This window comes from Staurois parvus, unplaced genomic scaffold (assembly GCF_062004578.1).
Source record: "Staurois parvus isolate SC_StPar_1 unplaced genomic scaffold, SC_StPar_1.0 ptg002562l, whole genome shotgun sequence".
NCBI lineage: Eukaryota > Metazoa > Chordata > Amphibia > Anura > Ranidae > Staurois > Staurois parvus.
Genome location: NW_028320358.1, coordinates 195,010 through 215,788, shown reverse-complemented (window position 1 = coordinate 215,788; position 20,779 = coordinate 195,010). Strand labels below are relative to the sequence as shown.

Here is a 20,779-nt window from a genome sequence, read left to right as displayed (position 1 = left end):
AAGCAGAGGCATTCTTTCAAGATCTCCATCTTCCTGGATTATCTGAGGCAGCACAGGTGGCCCTCAACGCTGGTGTTACCGTACCGGAAGTGCTCCAAGCTATCAAATCTTTACGGTCCACCGCGGCCCCAGGTCCCGATGGCTTCTCCAGCCTCTATTAGAAGAAATTCTCGACCCTGTTGGCACCCTTTTTGGCTGACTATTTCAATGAGTTACGACCGGGCTCCTTGCCCTCTCCAGATGCGCTTAGAGCGCATATCTGCATGATTCCTAAGACGACCGATGATGTACAGGAACCGCAAGCCTTCCGGCCCATTTCTCTTCTTAATGAAGACCTGAAGATATTGGGCAAGATCCTTAGTTTTCGCATCAATAAATATTTGCGTAGCCTGGTCCACAGGGACCAAGTAGGTTTCGTCCCTAGGAGGCAGGCGGGTGATAACGTTCGTAAGGTGGTCCATCTTATACATTTTCTGCAACTGCGGAAAATCCCGGGATTCTTACTGTCCTTAGCCTTTGTTTCTCTATCCTGGGAACATCTGCGGTTTGTGATGTCTCCTTGGGGTTTTGGGGATTCTATTCTTTCTTGGATTCAAGCCTTGTATTCTTCTCCTTCGGCCTCAGTTAAATACGCTGGGTATTTCTCGGATCCCTTTCCTATTGGGCGAGGGACGAGACAGGGTTGCCCCCTGTCCCCCGCGCTTGTCCTGGTGCTTGAGCCGCTGGCTTTAGCGTGCAGGACCGATTGCAATGTATCGGGGGTTCCATACACGGGACAGGAGTTTAAGCTGAACCTTTTTGCAGACGATGTCCTCTTGACTCTGACGACGCTTCCTAATTTGCAACGGGTTCTTCAGCGCTTCTCCTTTATTTCGGGTCTCAGTATTAACTTGGATAAGACTGTCGCTCTCAATATTACTTTGGCTTCAGATTTGGTTTCGCGCCTACAATCCCACTTCCCTTACAGGTGGGCTTCCTCTTCTCTTGAATATTTGGGCATTCGCTTGACCCCCACCTATGACTCCCTCTTTGCTGCAAATTATTATTCATTGCTTAGCTCTCTATCTTCTCTTATGCATTCCTGGCAATTTCCGCACTTGTCTTGGATAGGGCGGGTTCATTCGGTGAAAATGACCATTTTGCCGAAATTGTTATATTATTTTCGCACCCTCCCAGTGCGGGTTCCCCCTCATTTTCTTCAGGTGAAGTTTATGCGTTTTATCTGGGCTAATAAGCACCCCAGAATCTCCAGAAACACGCTCTTTGCTCATAGACTCCAGGGTGGTCTTGGGGTGCTTAATGTAACTAAGTATTATCAGGCGAGCCAGATTGCCCCACTGTCTATGTTGCACACTTCCTCTGATGTTCCTCTCTGGGTCCTGCTGGAACTACCCAATTGTGCCCCTATCGCACCATCAACGCTTCTATGGCTTCCCCCTGCCCTGCACCCTATGGCCCTGAGTCCGATGTTGCTCCATGGCTTACAGGTCTGGGACTCGGTACGTTACTCCAGTGGCCTGATGTCACCCTTTCTGTCTTTGCTCCCAATTATTAACAACTCTCTTTTCCCTCCGGGTTTAGATCACCCAAGGGCGTTTTCTTGGTGGGTGGCTAATGGTTTTTTGCAGGTGCGACACTTTTTGATTTTTCGGTCCTTCCCCACCTGGAATTTTCTTCGAGAGTCCCGGGATGTTCCGCCGGCGGAATTTTTTCCATACCTTCAATTGCGGCACTGGCTGCTCTCGCTGCTGGGCACTTCTGCTTTCCCATACCGGAAATCTGCCTTTGAACAGCTTATCTCCCTTCTTTATGCAGCTCTGAACAGACGCTCGTTGCATGCTTCTCTTTCATATGTTGTTCAGTGGGAGCGTGACCTGGGAGTGGCTGTGGATCCGGAGGACGGAAATAAGGCCTGGTCACTCATAGCTAAATGCTCAGTTAATACGACCACGCTGGAGGCGGCCTATAAGGTATTGTTTCATTGGTATTGGGTTCCGGCACGTTTGGCCCAGGCTAACCCAGCATGTAGTGATCAATGTTTTCGGGGTTGTGGCCATCGTGGCGATGTATTGCATATCTGGTGGTCATGCCCGAGACTGGTTCATTTTTGGTCTCGTGTGTTTGGTCTCCTTTTCACTTTGTTCCATCTCTCCATACGCCAGGATGCTCGGTATGCCCTGCTTCATTGCCCCATACCGGGCCTCTTGGTTCATCAGCAGAAGTTGGCTTCCTATTTGTTTTTATCGGCCACTAGAACAATTGCTCAGGCCTGGAAGAGGCCTGGAAGAGTCCGTTTGTCCTTCTTCAGGGGGTGCGGGATCGTTTGACCACTATGATGCTCAACGAACAGATGTCGAGTATATGCAACGGCTTCCATTGTAAATTTTTGAAAATATGGGAGCCGTGGCTGCAATACGCCTTTCCCACGCTCCCCCCGGGTAGTATGGGGATGTAATGGCGTTTGGCATTGGCATTCGGTATTGGCGCTCTTGGACCCCTGCTCTTTGTCTTTTTTTTTTCCCTTTCTCTCTTTTTCTGTTTGTTTTTGTTGTGACAGTGGACAGCTGTCTTTAGTTGTTATAGTTAGAGTTACATTAATGTTATTGTAACTTATGTGCCATTGATAGCCCCTGCGTGGGCGTACCTTTTGCCTTGTTAGAGTTAGAACACTGTTTTCTCTATTATGCCCTTTTTTTTTTATCGGTGCAATTGATAGCCCCTGCGTGGGTGTGTTTTGTTGCCTCTGTTTTATACTGTTTAAAACTAAAATTAATAAAAACCATTGAAATATAAAGAATCATCAACTGAAAGAGAGAGCTCTTGAAAGATACTGCACAAGTCTACTTAAAACTCCTGTTCAAACAAGAGGGAACCCCAAAAGTCCACCGTGAACAGAGGGAAGAAATCTTAACTACAGACAATCAGGAAACCATCCCCCTGGGAGGAGGAAAACCCACCTAATCAACACTATTAGCAGCAGAGAACACCTGTATATCGAGTACCTGCTTTTACTAGATTCTAGCCTCTCCTATGGTTTTGATCATTCACAAAGACAAAGGGAGGAACCCTGTTATGGGGATTTTCACCAGAGAGAACATGGGGAACCCTGGCAACAATAGATGGGGCTCATGGAATCAAGGCAGGGGGAGACTCATGCAGAGAGAGGAGAGGGGAGGACATTATTGGAATCATCCACGTGTCCCCCAATGGCCATCAAGGGGACAACCAAGAGACGATATAAAGTCTGCAGAGGAAGGCGTAAGAACTGTAAGGAAAAGAGTATTAAGTCAGGAAATTTCAACTTGAGTAATGTGGCGTTTACTGAGAATGAACTTAAAGTACTTGATTTGGGACCTAAATTTGCTCTGGATAAAGGGTTTAACAAATTTGGTAAATATATAGATACACAGAAGTTTGTAAGAAAATTAAATACGAGAGTTCTTCAAAAAGTCTCTGCACTTTTTTTTATAGGTTTCACAGCCATCTTCACCACGGCATGACAACTCTTATGTTAAATTACAAAGTCAGCTGGCTTGCCAGACAGACTAGTCACATGACACTCTCAGACACAACCAAATACTACTCCTCCCACCTTCACAGTTTCCAACGAAAATGTAAAAGTGGGGAAGAACCCTATTATGGCGATTTTCGCAAGAGAAAACATGTGGACTCCTGGCAACAACAGATGGAGCTCATGGAATCAAGGCAGGGGGAGACCCATGCAGAGAGAGAGGAGGGGAGGAAATTATTGAAATCATCCATGTGTCCCCCAGTGGCCATCAAGGGAACAACCAAGAAACGATATAAAGTCTGCAGAGGAGGGCGTAAGAACTGTAAGGAAAAGAGAGTATTAGGTCACGAAATTTCCAACTTGAGTAATTTGGAGTTTATTGAGAATTAACTTAAAGTACTTGATTTGGGACCTAAATTTGTTCCAGATAAAGGGTTTAACAAATTTGGTGCATATATAGATACACAGAAGTTTGTAAGAAATTTAAATACGAGGGTTCTTCGAAAAGTTTCCACACTTTATTTTTATAGGTTTCGCAGCCATCTTCACCACGGCATGACAACTCTTATGTTAAACTGCAAAGTCAGCCGGCTTGCCAGACAGACTAGTCACATGACACTCTCAGACACAACCAATTACTGCTCCTCCCACCTTCACAGTTTCCATTGAAAATATAAAAGTGGGGAAACTTTATGAAGACCCCTAGTATTAGAAAACATGTTGCTGAAAAAGCACACATAAGGAATAGAGAAAGTCCTGAGTATACAATTAGTGGGCTCAGGAATCAATCAACGTTTAACCCTAAAAGTTCTTCTAATCAGTACCTGGAAGTTTTCAAGTCTATGATGGAACAAGATATCAGAATGTTAAAAGCATAGTCTAAACACAAAAAGGAAATATCCAAAAAGGTATTGAGGATTTGGAGAAGAGGAAAAACATAGTAATAACACCAACAAAGGGGGGATTGTGGTTTTACATAAAGCTGACTATGAGAAGGAATTAGACGCTACTACTATAAACAAAAACTCTCTTGTGGCGCTATGTATAAGTATAATGCAAAATTTAAAAGACTGAATCAAAAAGTACAGAGGAGGGTAATATTAAGTATGAAGAAGTGAGATACCTTATTCTTCAAGCACCTAGATTACCAGTGGTTTATCAACTACCTAAAGTGCATAAAAATAGAGAAAACCCTCAGTGGTATAGATTCACTCTTCTCACATTTAGGGGAGTACGTGGATTATTTTCTACAACCACTGTGTTAGAAACCCTCAGTACATGTTGGAAGGGAAAGGCTAGCACATGCTCATACTTATGCGCATGTTAATAATTCTGAGCAAAAGCCCAGAACAAAACGTATTACCTCCCCTGAGTAGTACAGTGTTATAAATAGTAAAAAAAATAATAAATATTATTAAATAATAATTAATATTATTAATTATAAATAGTAAAAAAAAACAACAGTGTAATAAAAAAAAGAAAAACATATTTGACAAAATGTATTTTTTTTTTTACATACTGTCACCAGTCAGTGTCCCTAATCACTGTCATGCCAGCTATATGATGACACTAAACTGTATGTAAAAAAATGGGAAAACATTTTTTTAATTTCTTCTTTTTCCAAACAGTTGGGACAAAAAATTACAACTTCAAAAAACTTGCCATGCCTCTTACTAAATACCTTGGACTGTCTACTTTTCAAAAAGGGGTTATTATAGGGATAGTTGTACTGTCCTTGCATTTTTGGGCCTCAAGAAATGAGAAAGGCCGTCAGTACTTCAGGATTCATCGATTTTCAGATATATGAGGGCACTTTTTTAACACTATTATATTGTAAAAGTGCAGAAACTTTTTGAAGACCCCTTGTATATACCATAGATTATAGACACTATAAATTTCACACAAACTAAGTGATATACTTATTTGGGTTATTTTTTACCAAACAAAGTGAGCAGTATACATTTTGGCTTACATTTATGAAGAAAGATTATTTGCTTGCAAAATTTCATAACAGAAATGAAAAAATTAGGGTTTTTTTTCAAAATTTTCTGTCTTTTTTTGTTTATTTAACAAAAGAATTAAAAAAACAGTGGTGATTAAATACCAGCAAAAGAAAGCTCCTTTTGTGTGAAAAAAATGTCATATGGGTACAGTGTTGCATAACCGTGCAAATGATATTTGAAATGCATTCAAAGTGTGACAGCACGGAAAGCTGAAAATTGGCCTGGGCAGGAAAGTGGTTAAAGCGGAGTTCCACCCAAAAGGGGAAGTTCCGCTTTAAGTCTTTGTCCCCCGCTCCCCATTAAGGATTGGCACCTTTGGGGAGTGGGTGCCCGAATTTGACAGGTACCCGCTCCCACTTCTGCTGTGATCGCCTAGTCAATCAAAAGCGGAAGTTGTCCCCCCCTCCCTCCCTGTAGTCTTCTGGGACATGTGACAGGTCCTAGAAGACTATGGGGTCGTTCACAAAGCTCAGCGCTTTTCACACATGCGCAGTGGGCACCCAGCTGTGAAGCCACAAGCTGTCACAGTCGGGTGCCCACGCAGAAGATGCTGGCACCAGGGAGAGAAGACGGACGGTGAAACCAGCCATGGGGAGGACACTGCTGGACCAAGGGATGGGTAAGTGGCTGTATTTTAAAAGTCTGCAGCTACAGTTTTTGTAGCTGCTGACTTTTATTTTTTTTCTTCAGCTGGAACTCTGCTTTAAGGACACTGATCACAACTGCTATATTCCTATGGCTAGCTGCCACCACCCCAAGTGGTTGGGGGATTCCAAAAGGACAACTTATGCATATGAGATACAACTATGGTAATATAATCAATTTTCACAAACAATCAGACTATTGAAAGATAGAGAAAAAGGATATGAAAAACATGTTTGTGATCTGTGAAAACATGTTTGTGATCTATGAAAAGTCAAGTTCAGCTAATGGACAGAAATGTGTCACTAGAGGATAATAAAAATGTCACTAGAAGGGAAATAATTTGATGTAGCCTTTGTAACTGAATTAAATCAAGATTTTAAGTGATTAGAAGGTATCATTAATAAACAGTGGACTATTTGGTGGAGGAACAAAACAATTGGTAGTCTAGTCCCAAAAAGACCAAAATATATTTATCGTAGAGCTCCCAGCCAGAGAAATATGCTAGCCTGCAACATACCTGATCCATATAAGAAATTAGTTACATTTTCAGATCAAACTAGATTTTCTTGTTGTGGAAGGTGCATATCATGTAAAACGGTAAAGAACAGAAAGAGAAAAACTACTTCCTATAGGTCTAATAACACTAATAGGAAATGTAAAATTGATAAATTCATTACTTGTCAGAGGACCCATGTAACCTACCTCCCGAGTCGTCCTTTGGAAATTAGGTGTTAGTATAAGTGAACACATAAATAACATCAAAAAAGGTTTTCCCAAACATAGCGTGTTCAATTACTTTAGGCTTCACTACAGTAGGGATCCTGGTTTACTAACCTTTTGTAGTATTGACAAGATTGAAAGACATTGGAGGGGCAGTAACATGAAACACGCTATAACTATGGATGAAACAAGGTGGATTTTAAAGCTTAATACATTGAGTCCAGCTGGCCTAAATCTAGATTTTGATCTGAATTGTTTTATATCCAACTATTAGCTCCATTTGATTTTAATTTATTCTGTGATCTGAGTGATTTTTAGATGAATACTTTTTGCTAGGGAGTTTGTTAGGATTTTACTTATTTTCCATTTTGCACTGGATCTGTCTAATTATCACCACAAGATGTCCCCTTCTGCTTCTCAGTTTAGTAGATGAATGGTGTTTTTGACTTGTTTGGCCACTAGATGTCTTTTTGCATGCTCTCCTTTTTTTTTCCTAAATTCACTATGATAGTGCTGTTTTAACTTAAACGGCACAAGCTCAGATGCAACTGGAACTATTTTATTGAACAGGAACACTATACTTTAGAAATAGGGGCAGTCCCCACATGAAGAATGAAAGAAATATTACACTTTGGGATAAACATCCCACACTGATTAGTAAGAGCGTGATCACATTATCCTAACCAATGCAAACAGTAAACAGTATAGTCAACAGCAGGGGCGGACTGACAACTCATGGGGCCCCCGGGCAATAGGGGATCATGGGGCCCCTGTGTCCTTGCCCAAACTGAAAAAAGCCTATGAAAAAGGTACCAGGGGCATTTCATGGGGCCCCCTACTGACCCCGGGCCCTCGGGCAGTTCCTGAGTTTCCAAATGGTCAGTCCGCCCCTGGTCAACAGCTAACGGTGATCTAATTAATCCAGTTAATCAATAGCCAGGCACCCAATGTTTTGATTAATCGGGAGCTCACCCCAAGCCCAATTCTGAATACACGTACATTAAGGGTTTGATTACATATTACACATGCTATCAGGTGTTTGCTTTCACTTGTATAATCTGTTAATCATAAGACAAAACTCATACAAAATTGCAACAGTTTGAAAAATTAATTTATCGTAATAGATTTCCGCAGGGGGGCCCCATATTTCCTCTGACCATTAACCTGTATAAGATTAATATTACACCTTTCCATCCACTCCACAGGGCAAATGTTATTGTTTTTATGCAAAGAATTAATCCACGCCTCGCTCTCAGTGTTCATCAGGTTATTATCCATCACTAGAAACTGATCAGCTCTCTCCATGTGATCAGAGGCTGAACCAAGCTCTTTTTCATGCTCTGACCGGGAGAAGCAGACAAAATCTCCTCCATGGGCCATGATCATTGGGTAGGAGGCTAGCACCTAGTCCCCTCCAAAAGTCTCTGTCCCGCTTGGGTTTGTCAAAAACGTTTATAAACATAATAAGTTTTGTATGTAGGATGGTTTTAAATTCAATTGGATTGGGTGGTGAAATATGGCGGGAGTTCAGTGTATAAATAGGCGGAGATGTGTCCGGATGTGTGACCCCTGACGTCATCAGACGCTGCTGACGAAACACGCTGGGTGGGACTTCCGGGACATGTCACTTCTGCCTTTTGGAACACAGGTGGAGCTTAAACCAGAGCTTTCAGTTTCTATTTCAATGCCTGAGTGTTTTTATCTTATATATGTGCATTTTTATTCTTTTGATCCATTAAATTTAACATACTACACTATGAAAGGCTCCTTTATCTTTTCTCCATGTGAATGAGATACATGCAGAGTCTCTTTAAGGCACGGGAGGGCTACTAAGGGTGTAGTAGTATCCACTTATCCACATGTAAAGGGTGTCATGCCAGATGGAGTAGAGAGCTGATTGAAACTCAATGGCCGTGTGTGAGAGATTGCCAGTTGGGGATACAAAAAGCTCTTTGTGGGTCAAAAATCTCCAGTGAGTGTGGTGTGCATCTCTCTGGTGAAGAGGAAGAGCACAATTTCCTTTGGTGTCACATTTTCATCACTTCTGGTATATATTTGCACTGAGCACAGCATTTAGACTGTTATGCTTTTTTCTTGTTGGTTGGTTCAGGAGTGTCAAACTCAATTTCATGGTGGGCCGCATCAGCATTATGGTTGCCCTCAAAAGGGCCAGTTGTACCTGTAAGACTAGATGTCCAGGACACCCCACCCTCCCCAACACAGTACATTCCCCTTACCTGCTGGGAAGAAGTAGGAGGAGGAGCTGGGAAGCAAGAGGTGCAGGGTCTGGAGGAGGACCAGAGGGCTGGAGTCTGCTGAATGCCTAGACCATGGGAGTTAGAGACGAGGGGGTGCTGCGGCTGCACAGAGAAGCGCAGAATCAGTAGGAGGCGTTCTATCCTCCTCTCTGCTGTCCACTTCTGGGACCAGGGGTGGGGAGTTGCAGAGACGAGTCTCTCACGGGTGCATGGAGAAGTGCAGGATTTGGCGGAGGAGTTCAGTCCTCCTCCCTTCTGCAAACTACTGAGATATGATGGAGATGAGGGGGGTGCCACAGCTACATGGGAGGTCTAAGGGCCACATTAAATGGCCTGGAGGGCCGCATTTGGCCCTCGGGACTTGTGTTTGACACCTGTGGACTAGAGTCTTTTTTTCAACCTTCCTAACTATGTAACAAGATGAGGGTTTACATACACTTTAAATAATCCCAGGAAGTCTGCATAGGTGTTGAACTGGTAGTAAACTTGTTTCTGCTACTTTAACTACAGGTGAGCTAATAAAGCTTACCTGTGGTAAAATAAATATCTCCTAAATGTGCCCCATTTAAAAGATGTTCCAATGAGCAGAAGCTGGTGATGTCACCAGCACATGTGCTCTGAAGGGATAGCATACTTATGCCGATCCTTCAGAGCTTTGTACCGCGGCTCTGACCCCTGTGCTCATGTGCGGAAGTGACGTCATTGTGGTTCAGTCATTCAAATAGCCAGAGTCCATGAACCCGGAAGGAAGACCAGGTGAAGATGGAGGCACTATCAGTGGTGATAGAGTGCTGCGGGGCGGCTTCGATTTAAGCACATACTAACACATGATGACATTACCTTGCAGGGGGCCAGGAAAACTTTTTTATTTTCTGAATTTACTACCTCTTTAAACCTTCAATGTACATGGCTAAAGGTGTGAATTGTTGTCAAGATGCCAGGATAGTGATTTTAAAATGGCAAATGTGGGAGACAGATGGTGTCAAAGGCCTCCTATTTAAAGCGGAGTTCTAGCCTTATTTTTTTTTTCCCCTGAAAGACAATGACCTCCCTCTTCACAGTCTGTTTTGTATATATATATATATATATATATATATATATATATATATTTATTTATTTTTTATTTTTTTTCCTAAACACTTTTTATTGATCATGCCTGTCTCAGCTTCCGGTCCCAGCTGCCTAGGAGATTTAATCGTCAGGCAGTCCCTAGGGCCTTTGGGATATCGGCGTCATCTATCCCAGCAGTCCTACGGAATTCACGTTTGTCTTTAAACGTGGACATCTCAGGAGTACTTTGAAAGTTTTTGAGGGACTTTAACACCATCTGTGTCCCACATACTATATAAGCCTAGGTTCATACTAGCATGTGGTGTCCGAACCTGCGTTCCATGTGCGCTTCCCACACCGCATTCAAATCGCACTGCCCTTGAGTTCTGCAGTGGGTGTCAGTGCAACCTTAACAACACCCAAAATGAAGGTCACAAATGCAGTGCATTTCCCTGTAGTGAATCGCATGGTGCAACACGACCCTGTGATCCCACTGCAGTGTGGTTCCAAAATTACTGCATGCACAGCTTTGGTGCGATATGGTGTGTTCTGAGCCCATTCAAAATGGATGGGCTCAAATCGCACAACACTGAATTGCATGTCAATTGCAAATGAATGCAGTACGATTCCTGTGCGATTCATATGTAGTTCATAGTCTGAACCTAGGCGAATGCAATTTTAACAACCCAGGTGCTCTTACTACAGTTTCAGCCGTATAATTCAAAAGTTTAACACCTATGCAGACTTCCTGACACCAAGGATGGGATTATGAAACTATCACAGAGGGATCCACAACTGTTACAACTCCCGTCTTGTCCTTGAACAAACAACATTTGCTTGGATTAATGTGTCTGTGTTACCCGTGTGGATAAATGCTGGGGTATTTTCCGACACTAATTAGAACTGAAAAAGTAGTTTGGATGAGCTACAAGACGTCCATTTGAATGTGAATAATTACCAATAGCTATATTATAAACTGAACAAATGAGAACTTTCACAGACATCCATCAGCAGTTTGCTTGAGTTGGTGTAAACCTTCCTGATTTTTACATAAGTCCTGGCATGCTGCACACCCGAGTTATGCACAGAGGGGTGCTATGACCCTGTGAACAGAAGTGACTCTGAAAACCCTCATACTCTCTGTAATGATAACACGCAGTAGTACAGCCAGTTGTTTTCACATTTATTCATCGAAACAGACTTTAACCCCTTCTGCGCTGCCCTATAGCAGTAATACTGCTACAGGGCAGCACGGGTGTGCAAAATCACGTATATATATGTGATTTTGAAGTTCCAGGTAGGGGGCAAAATTTGCGGCCTCAGCTGTCAATCACCTGATCCCCGCCAATGATTCCCCGCCAGCACTTGATGATCTCTGACTATTACCTGTATGTAAACAATACATACTGTATCTCTCCCCTGTCAGCTTCTGCACACTGCTTTGTATGGCTCTGCATAGCAGAGCCATACAAAGCAGTGTGCTTACAGTTAAACACACACACAGCACACATAGTAAAACAGCACACAGTTAACCCTTTGATCACCCCGCATCTTAAACCCTTCCTGCCCAGTGTCATTAGTACAGTGTCAGTGCCAGGGGCGGACTGACAACTCATTGGGCGCCCGGGCAATAGGGGACCATGGGGCCCCTGTGTCCTTGCCAAAACTCAAAAAAGCCTATGAAAAAGGTACCAGGGGCATCTCATGGGGCCCCCTACTGACCCGGTGCCCGAGTTTCCAAATGGTCAGTCCGCCCCTGGTCAGTGCTTTTTTTTAGCACTGATCACTGTATTGGTGTCACTGGGGAAGTCAGTTCCCCCCCCAGTGTCAGAATGCCCGCCGCAGTTCTGTTATAAGTCGCTGATCGCCGCCATTACTAGTAAAAAAAAGGAAAAAATTCCAGTATATATACCGTATATCGCCATTTGTAAACGCTATAGCTTTCACGTAAACCAATTAATCTACATGTATTGGAATTTTTTTTTAGCAAAGACATCTTGCAGAATACATTTTGGCATAAATTTATGATGAAATTTGATTTATTAATTTTTGTTACTAGATGTGCTTAATGGCAAAAAGTCTAAAATATATGTTTTTTTTCAAAATTGTTGGTCTTTTTTTTGTTTATAGCGCAAAAGAAAAAAATGCACAGGCAATCAAATACCACTGAAAGAAAGCTCAATTTGTGGGAAAAAAGGATGCAGCGTTGCATGACTGCACAATTGTCAGTTAAAGCAACGCAGCGCTGTATCGCAAAAAATGGCTGGTCAGGAAGGGGGGGGGGGGAAATCCTCTAGAGGGCAAGTGGTTAACCGCTACAGGACCAGCTGCCCATGGGCACAGCGACAAACCTGTATGTCGCTGGCCTCTTGTGGGTTTAGGGCACGCACATGCCCCCGCCTGCTGACTCCTACTGTGATTGAACACAGTGGGAGTTTGTCAACAGGTCCCAGACAATGATTCATGGCTGGGACCCGCTGATTGGCTGTGCCCAATCACAGCCCAGAGCCCTGTGCTGACAAACAACACAGGGCTCTGTGCAAAAGGAACAATCTGTAGGACGATCTACAGAAGGAGCAAACAGATCTTTAGCACAAACCAGCACATATTACACACATTACATTGTTAGACACACGTAACCCCTTGATTGTGCCTAGATGTTAACCCCTTCTCAGCCAGTGTCAGTGTATAGTATTGCACCTGAAATCGTCATGCCATTCAACTTTGAAATCGTGAGACTTCACTGTAAGTCACACGACTTTAGAGTTGGGTTTGGTGGGACCGGGTGCATTACACCCAAGTCACACCAAACCCGACTTTAAAGATCAGCTGTGCCCAATCACAGCCCAGAGCCCTGCATTGACAAACAACACAGGGCTCTGTGCAAAAGGAACAATCTGTAGGACGATCTACAGAAGGAGCAAACAGATCTTTAGCACAAACCAGCACATATTACACACATTACATTGTTAGACACGCTTGTTGCCCCTAGATGTTAACCCCTTCTCAGCCAGTGTCAGTGTATAGTATTGCACCTGAAATCGTCATGCCATCCAACTTTGAAATCGTGAGACTTCACTGTAAGTCGCACGACTTTAAAGTTGGGTTTGGTGGGACCGGGGTGCATTACACCCAAGTCACACCAAACCCGACTTTAAAGATCAGCTGTGCCCAATCACAGCCCAGAGCCCTGTGCTGACAAACAACACAGGGCTCTGTACAAAAGGAACAATCTGTAGGATGATCTACAGAAGGAACAAACAGATCTTTAGTACAAACCAGCACATATTACACACATTACATTGTTAGACACACACGTAACCCCTTGATTGCCCCTAGATGTTAACCCCTTCCCAGCCAACGTCAGTGTACCTGAAATCAGCATGCCATTCGACTTTGAAATCGTGCGACTTCACTGTAAGTCGCATGACTTTAAAGTCAGGTTTGGTGTGACCGGGGTGCATTACACAGATGTCTATGCAAATTGCACCAAAAGTAGAGCATGCACTAATTTAGAAATCGGTGCGGCTCCCACCAAGTCAGAACCGCACCGATATGACCGCTCTAATTGTGGCCAATAGGGTACGACTTGGCATGCGATTTGCAAGTCACAAGGCTTACAAATCGCATGTCAATTCACATCCAGTGTGACTGGGGACTTAGTGTCACTGGTGATTTCAGTGTCAGTCAGTTCCCACTCAGTGTCAGTATTAGATTGCTCTGTACATTATTGCAGTCCCATCATAAGCTGACGATCACCACCATTACTAGTATAAAAAAAAAAAAGAAAATCAAAATCCAGTATATATACCATTGTTTGTAGACACTATAGCTTTCACACAAACCAATCAATATACACTTAGTGGGATTCTTTTTCACCATAGTCCGTAGTTTCTAGTCTATCTTCGGAGTGAGTGGGTGGCTACATTTCTACATACAGCGGGACAGTGGAGAACGAACGTAGTCACCCTCTAACACAGGAAATCAGATCACAGCAGCAAAAAAAAAAAAGTAATTTGGACATTTGGAGGAGTCTGAGAGCAGTAGGGAAGCAAGGTACTTTTCTGAGCGTACGTTTGTTTTTTTGTTTTTTTTACCAGAGTTAAGTGTGACTTTACTTATCAACAGGCAAGCGAGAAATCAGACGAATACATTTTATTATATAGCATTTTAGAAAAATCAAGCTATATTGGTCATCTGCCAAGCCCCTTTTGCAGGTAACTAAATAATATTTTTGTTAGCTAAACAGAAAAAAAGAGGTACATACCTGATGTATATGCTCCATGGATGATGTCAATGTGCAGAAGTAATATAAATTGTAAAACAACGAAGAACAAAAAAGCTGTTTTCATCTTGCTGCCGGTAATGCTCAGATACTCAAAGATATAGCAAAGTAAAGTAATGAAAATGTAACCACTAAGGATACAATGTCATTATCATGAAATACAGCAGACTGGATGGTACTTGATTGGACGTTTTTTTCTGCCTGTCCCAATCAAAATGTTTGTATCCTTTGTCACTTGTTACTAGGGAGAGTTCCTCTGTAGCTGTGCTGGTTTCTTTTTCCTGCTGATTGAAAACAATAAAACATGGAAAATAATAACTGCGTTCTCAGGTTTACATGACTCTAGTGATATAGTTAAAGCTGTAGATAGTAAAAGAAAAAAAAAGGGTCTCCCCTGCAGGTTTTAAGCAATTCTAATGCTGGGTTCACACTGATGTGGTGAGGAATTTGCAGCGTTTTCACTGCGAATTCCGCACCGCATGAGAATCGCACCCCGTTCATGCAAACCACTGCGGGTGTGTATGTTAAGTTAACAACACCCTGAAACTGGTCCGTAAAACGCGGTGCGACGTGCAGAATTGGATCGCATAGGTGCGAATACCCATGCGATCCGATTCTACTACGGACCCAAAGAAGGGTCCTGCACCTTCTTGGTGCGGATGCGGTGCAATTGGAGCCATACATAATGTATGGCTCCAATCGCACCGCACACAAATTGCATGTGATTTTCACAGGAATGCAGTGTGGTTTGTGTGTGAATCACATGCGATGTACTGCACCGCATTAGTGTGAACCTAGCCTAAAGGTTAATTTTTCTTTTTTTTTTTTGGAAAATAACAAACATGCTATGCTCTGTCCAGGTGCTGTCCTGAAAGATCTTAGAAATACGGTTGATGGTAAGTCTAACTAAGGTTTTTGTTTCTATGATTGGCAAAATGGCGCTGTATGTGGTTGGTAAGATGGCACTGAGTGTCTGATAATAAACAATACACTACTGCTGGTAACTTGGTAAGAATACAAAAGAGACTAGGAAATGATTCTACTTCCTGCTTTATGCTTTAGTAAGATCTAGCTGGATGTGGTTGGAAAGATGGCGCCGATGGCCGGGCAACACACAAACCCATTAGTCCGGTATACAGAGGCATGGTGACTCTTTTGTTCCCCTTGAGAAAGTCATGTGACGGCAATGAAAAACATTAGGGTAGGGCTTATGATGTAATCATGCTGGACCAGAAATGATGCTGTTCGTATAGCCTGAGAAATATGATATTGGCTTGTGAGGCTGTGTAGCTCCTTAAAGCGGAGCTCCACCCAAAAGGGGAAGTTCCGCTTTAAAGACTGGTCCCCTGCTCCCCATTAAGGATTGGCACCTTTGGGGAGCGGGTATCCAAAATTGACTGGTACCCACTCCCATTTCCGCTGTGATCGCCTAGGCGATCGGAAGCGGAGGTTGTCCTCCTACCCTCCCTCCCCGTAGTCTTCTGGGACACGTGACAGGTTCCAGAAGACAACAGGGCCATTCAGGAAGCGCAGTGCTACTCACGCATGCGCAGTGGGCACCTGGCTGTGAAGCCGCAAGCTGTCACAGCCAGATGCCCACACTGAAGATATTGGCACCTGGATCACAGGACAGCAGGCGAAACGGGCTGCGGGGATGACACCATGGGATCATGGGACAGGTAAGTGGCTGTTTTTTAAAAGTCAGCAGCTACAGTTTTTGTAGCTGCTGACTTTTATTTTTTTACAGTGTGAGGGGAACTCTGCTTTAAGGAGCCAGTACACCCATATACAGTTGCAAGAAAAAGTATGTGAACCCCTTGGGATTACGTGGAGTTTTGCATGAATTAGGCATAAAATGTGCTCTGAAAGTCATCTAAGTCACAACAATAGAAGAACACAGTCTGCTGAACATAATACTACACAAACATTAGATGTTGCCATGGTTTAATTTCACATAACATGTAAACATTCACAGTGCAGGGAGGAAAAAGTATGTGAGGCCCTAGCTTAATGACTTCTCCCAGAGCTAATTGGAGCCAGGAGTGAGCCAACCTTGACTCCAATCAGTGTGATGATATTGGATGTGTTGCTGACAGCTGTCCTGCCCTTAAAAAACACACCCCTGTTTTGGGTTTACTGGTTCCAAGAAACACTGTCTGATGTGAACCATGCCTCGCAGAAAAGAGCTCTCAGAAGACCTACGATCAAGAATTGTTGACTTGCATGAAGCTGGAAAGGATTACAAAAGTATCTCCAAAAGCCTTGATGTTCATGTGTCCACGGTAAGACAGACTGTCTACAAATGGAGAAAGTTTAGCACTGTTGCTACTCTCCCTAGGCGTGGTCGTCCTGTAAAAATGACTGGAAGAGCACAGCGCAGAATGCTGCATGAGGTAATGAAGAATCCCAGAGTGTCAGCTAAAGACCTACAGAAATCTCTGGCACATGCTCACATTTTTGTTGACACATCTACAATAAGGAAAACATTAAACAAGAATGGAGTACATGGGAGGACACCACGGAGGAAGCCATTGCTGTCCAAAAAGAATATTGCAGCACGTTTGAAGTTTGCAAAAGAGCACCTGGATGTTCCACAGCACTACTGGCAAAATATACTGTGGACAGATGAAACCAAGATTGAGTTGTTTGGGAAGAACACACAACGCTATGTGTGGAGAAAAAAAGGCACAGCACACCAACATCAAAACCTCATCCCCACTGTAAAACATGGCGGAGGGAGCATCATGGTTTGGGGCTGCTTTGCTGCCTCAGGGCCTGGACGGATTGTTGTCATTGATGGGAAAATGAATTCCAGAGTTTATCAAGACATTTTGCAGGAAAATGTACGACCATCTGTCTGCCAACTGAAGCTCCGCAGAGGATGGGTGATGCAACAGGACAATGACCCAAAGCATACAAGTAATTCAACAAAACAATGGCTGCAACAGCACAGAATACGCCTTCTGGAGTGGCCCAGTCAGAGTCCTGACCTCAACCCGATTGAAATGCTGTGGCATGACCTTAAGAGAGCGATTCACACCAGACATCTCAAGAATATTGCTACACTGAAACAGTTTTGTGAAGAGGAGTGGTCCAAAATGACTCCAGATCGTTGTGCAGGTCTGATCTGCAACTACAGGAAACGTTTGGTTGAGGTTATTGCTGCCAAAGGAGGGTCAACCAGTTATTAAGTCCAAAGGTTCACATACTTTTTCCTCCCTGCACTGTGAATGTTTACATGTTATGTGCAATTAAACCATGGCAACATCTAATGTTTGTGTAGTATTATGTTCAGCAGACTGTGTTCTTCTATTGTTGTGACTTAGATGACGTTCAGAGCACATTTTATGCCCAATTCATGCAAAACTCCACGTAATCCCAAGGGGTTCACATACTTTTTCTTGCAACTGTATGTGCACAACATATATCGTTGCGCACAGATTGGAGTGCACTTTTTAATGTGAGTGGTTTTCTTAGCTGTTAATAAGTGTGAATGGTTTTTAAAAAGTAAAACACGATGATGGCCTTTCTTGATTTTCTGGGAGTTTAAGTTTTATTGAAGAACTACATCCTGGTGGTCCAAAAAAATAGCTTAGTGAATGAGGAGAAAAACCTGAAGGAGAGAATAAGACCCCCCGGAAGTGGGGAAAACACTCTTAGACCTATCTTATCATATAAGATCACTTACCTGGGGTGAGCGAATTGTGTGACTCGTGTGGGTCAACACATGGTGATTTGCTGCACAAGACCATAAGGATCACAGGCACAGAAGGAACTGTTTAGAGATTGGTTTAATTATTGTTTCAATCCACATTAAAGTAGAATCACATAAGAGGTTCCCATTGTCACTTTTTATGTGTATTTTTATAATCTCTTAATTCTATGCTGAGGAGGTGTTCATATTTCCACATTATTACCATTTGGTAGTATATTGCATAAGTTATCACTGTAGGCTATTTTTTATAGTTATATTATATATAGCTAATCAAACTTTATTAAAGTTTTGAGAAAATACAACTTCCAAAAGACAAACAAAACAATAAAAATACAATATAAAGCTTATATCAGGCACATACAATGTACAGCAGGTCACAGAAATTCAGTGACAGCACCAATATAAACAAACAGGGCCCAGGTGCATTCTGAGTATTGAGCAACAGGTTGGAACCTATTCACACCCCAAAACATAGACTATATCGGGTGTATGTGGTTCCAAAGGTTCAAGCAAAAATACAATAAAATCTGAAACATTGCCAACACACCTGGATAGACCTTAGAAGTATGCAATTGGTGAAATACACTACTGTACAAATGGCTGAGCAAAAGGAACATCCTGAGAAAAAAAAAGCTATCTAGTTATCACCAGGGTAGATAAATTGGGGGGTCAAGCAATGGCATCATACATGCTGCTATACCTCATATAGAGAAAAAATTAATCATCTGATATCTCAGCAGAGTAGTAAATCCAGCTCAACCACACATCTTTAAATTTCTCCTGTTGTTTCTGATCATGTGTACCCAAAGTTCCTCATCCATGACAGTATCTACTTCCCTCTTCCAATCTAGGAGTGTGGGGCAAGTTGTCTGTTTTCAGAATCTAGGGATTAAACAATTTGGCTGCATTTAGCAGATGGGGAGTAATCTTTTATATAATTTTGTGGAGGAAAGGAATCCATGAAAAAGAAATTGCAAGAAAGAACTCTCTATTGGTCTATGAGTCGTTTTTTTAATCCAGGGTGTGATGGCCTCCCAGAAGACTCTAATCTTGGGGCAAGACCACCAAGGGTGGAAAAATGTGCCTTGTTGATTGCATCCCCCAAAAAGGGGCATCACTTGGTGGCTGAGTTGCTGTTGTTCCCAGTTGCTTCCACTTTGTTATAATCCCACTAACAGTTGAGCATGGAATATTTAGTAGCCAGGAAATGTCACGGATGGACTTATTGCACAGGTGACAACCTATCACGGGACCACGCTTGGAGTCACTGAGCTCCTGAGAGAGCGACCCATTCTTTCACAAATGTTTGTAGCAGCAGTCTGCATGCCTAGATGATGATTTTATACACCTGTGGCCATGGGGTGGATTGGAGCACCTGGAACCAATGATTTTGAGGGCTGGCACAATTATTTTGGCAATATATATATATATATATGTTTGTTTATGTGTATTTTATGTTTACTGTTTGCAATAATTTTTAATAAAGAAAAATTGGGAATAATGTTACTTACATTTATGTTTATTGGGCAGAATACTCCTTAAATTGGTAGTCAATGGGAGTAAGAATGCCCTATTACAGACACCGGAAATGATCATTGGTGTCAGTGATAGTTTATATAATAATCAGCACTTCCGCCTGGAAGTACTAGTGTCATTGGTTCGAAGCCCAACCACGGTGCCACCTGCCTGGAGTTTGCATGTTCTCCCTGTGCCTGCGTGGGTTTCCTCTGGGTACTCCAGTTTCCTCCCACACTCCAAAGACATTTATTTATTTATTTCAGGTACTTATATAGCACTGTCAATTTACGTAGTGCTTTACACATATATATTGAACATTCACATCAGTCCCTAACCCTCAAGGGGCGTACAATCTAAGGTCCCTAACTTACATTCATACATACACATATTAGGGCCAATTTAGACAGGATCCAATTAACCTACCAGCATGTCTTTGGAGTGTGGGAGGAAACCGGAGTACCCGGAGGAAACCCACGCAGGCACAGGGAGAACATGCAAACTCCAGGCAAGTGGTGAAGACATGCTGGTAGACAGGGACGGACTGACAACTCATGGGGCCCCCGGGCAATAGTACAAACGCCCTCCAAAAGTCCCCTTTTTGGAAAGTTGATACCCCAAGGCAGGGGCGGACTGACAACTCATGGGCCCCCTGTGTCCTTGCCCAAACTCAAAAAAGCCTATGAAAAAGTTACCAGGGGCATCTTATGGGGCCCCCTACTGACCCCAGGCCCTCGGGCAGTGCCCGAGTTTCCAAATGGTCAGTCCACCCCTGCTGGTAGGTTAATTGGATCCTGTCTAAATTGGCCCTAATATGTGTATGTATGAATGTGAGTTAGGGACCTTAGATTGTACACCCCTTGAGGGTTAGGGACTGATGTGAATGTACAATATATATGTAAAGCGCTGTGTAAATTGATGGTGCTATATAAGTACCTGAAATAAATAAAATAATAAATAATCAGAAATTGCCCATTGCTCAAGGAACCCCTAGCAAGAATCCCTAGAGTTCCATAGAACACTGATTAAAAATATTACCTTACTTATGTCTGCGTCAATAACAGTGCAACTTACACC

The 20,779-nt window shown here is 42.8% G+C and overlaps 1 protein-coding gene across 1 annotated transcript in view; it reads right to left on the bottom strand.

The window, feature by feature from the left end:
* The window catches only part of LOC149430647 (HLA class II histocompatibility antigen, DRB1 beta chain-like), a 52,976-nt gene extending 38,340 nt beyond the window's left edge, over positions 1-14,636 (bottom strand). The window contains exon 1 of the mRNA XM_089666147.1: positions 14,455-14,636. Within this exon, the coding sequence (XP_089522273.1) occupies positions 14,455-14,539 (85 nt within the window). The 5' untranslated portion in view covers positions 14,540-14,636. The remainder of the gene's footprint in view (positions 1-14,454) is intronic.
* Between the last annotated feature and the right edge of the window lie 6,143 nt (positions 14,637-20,779).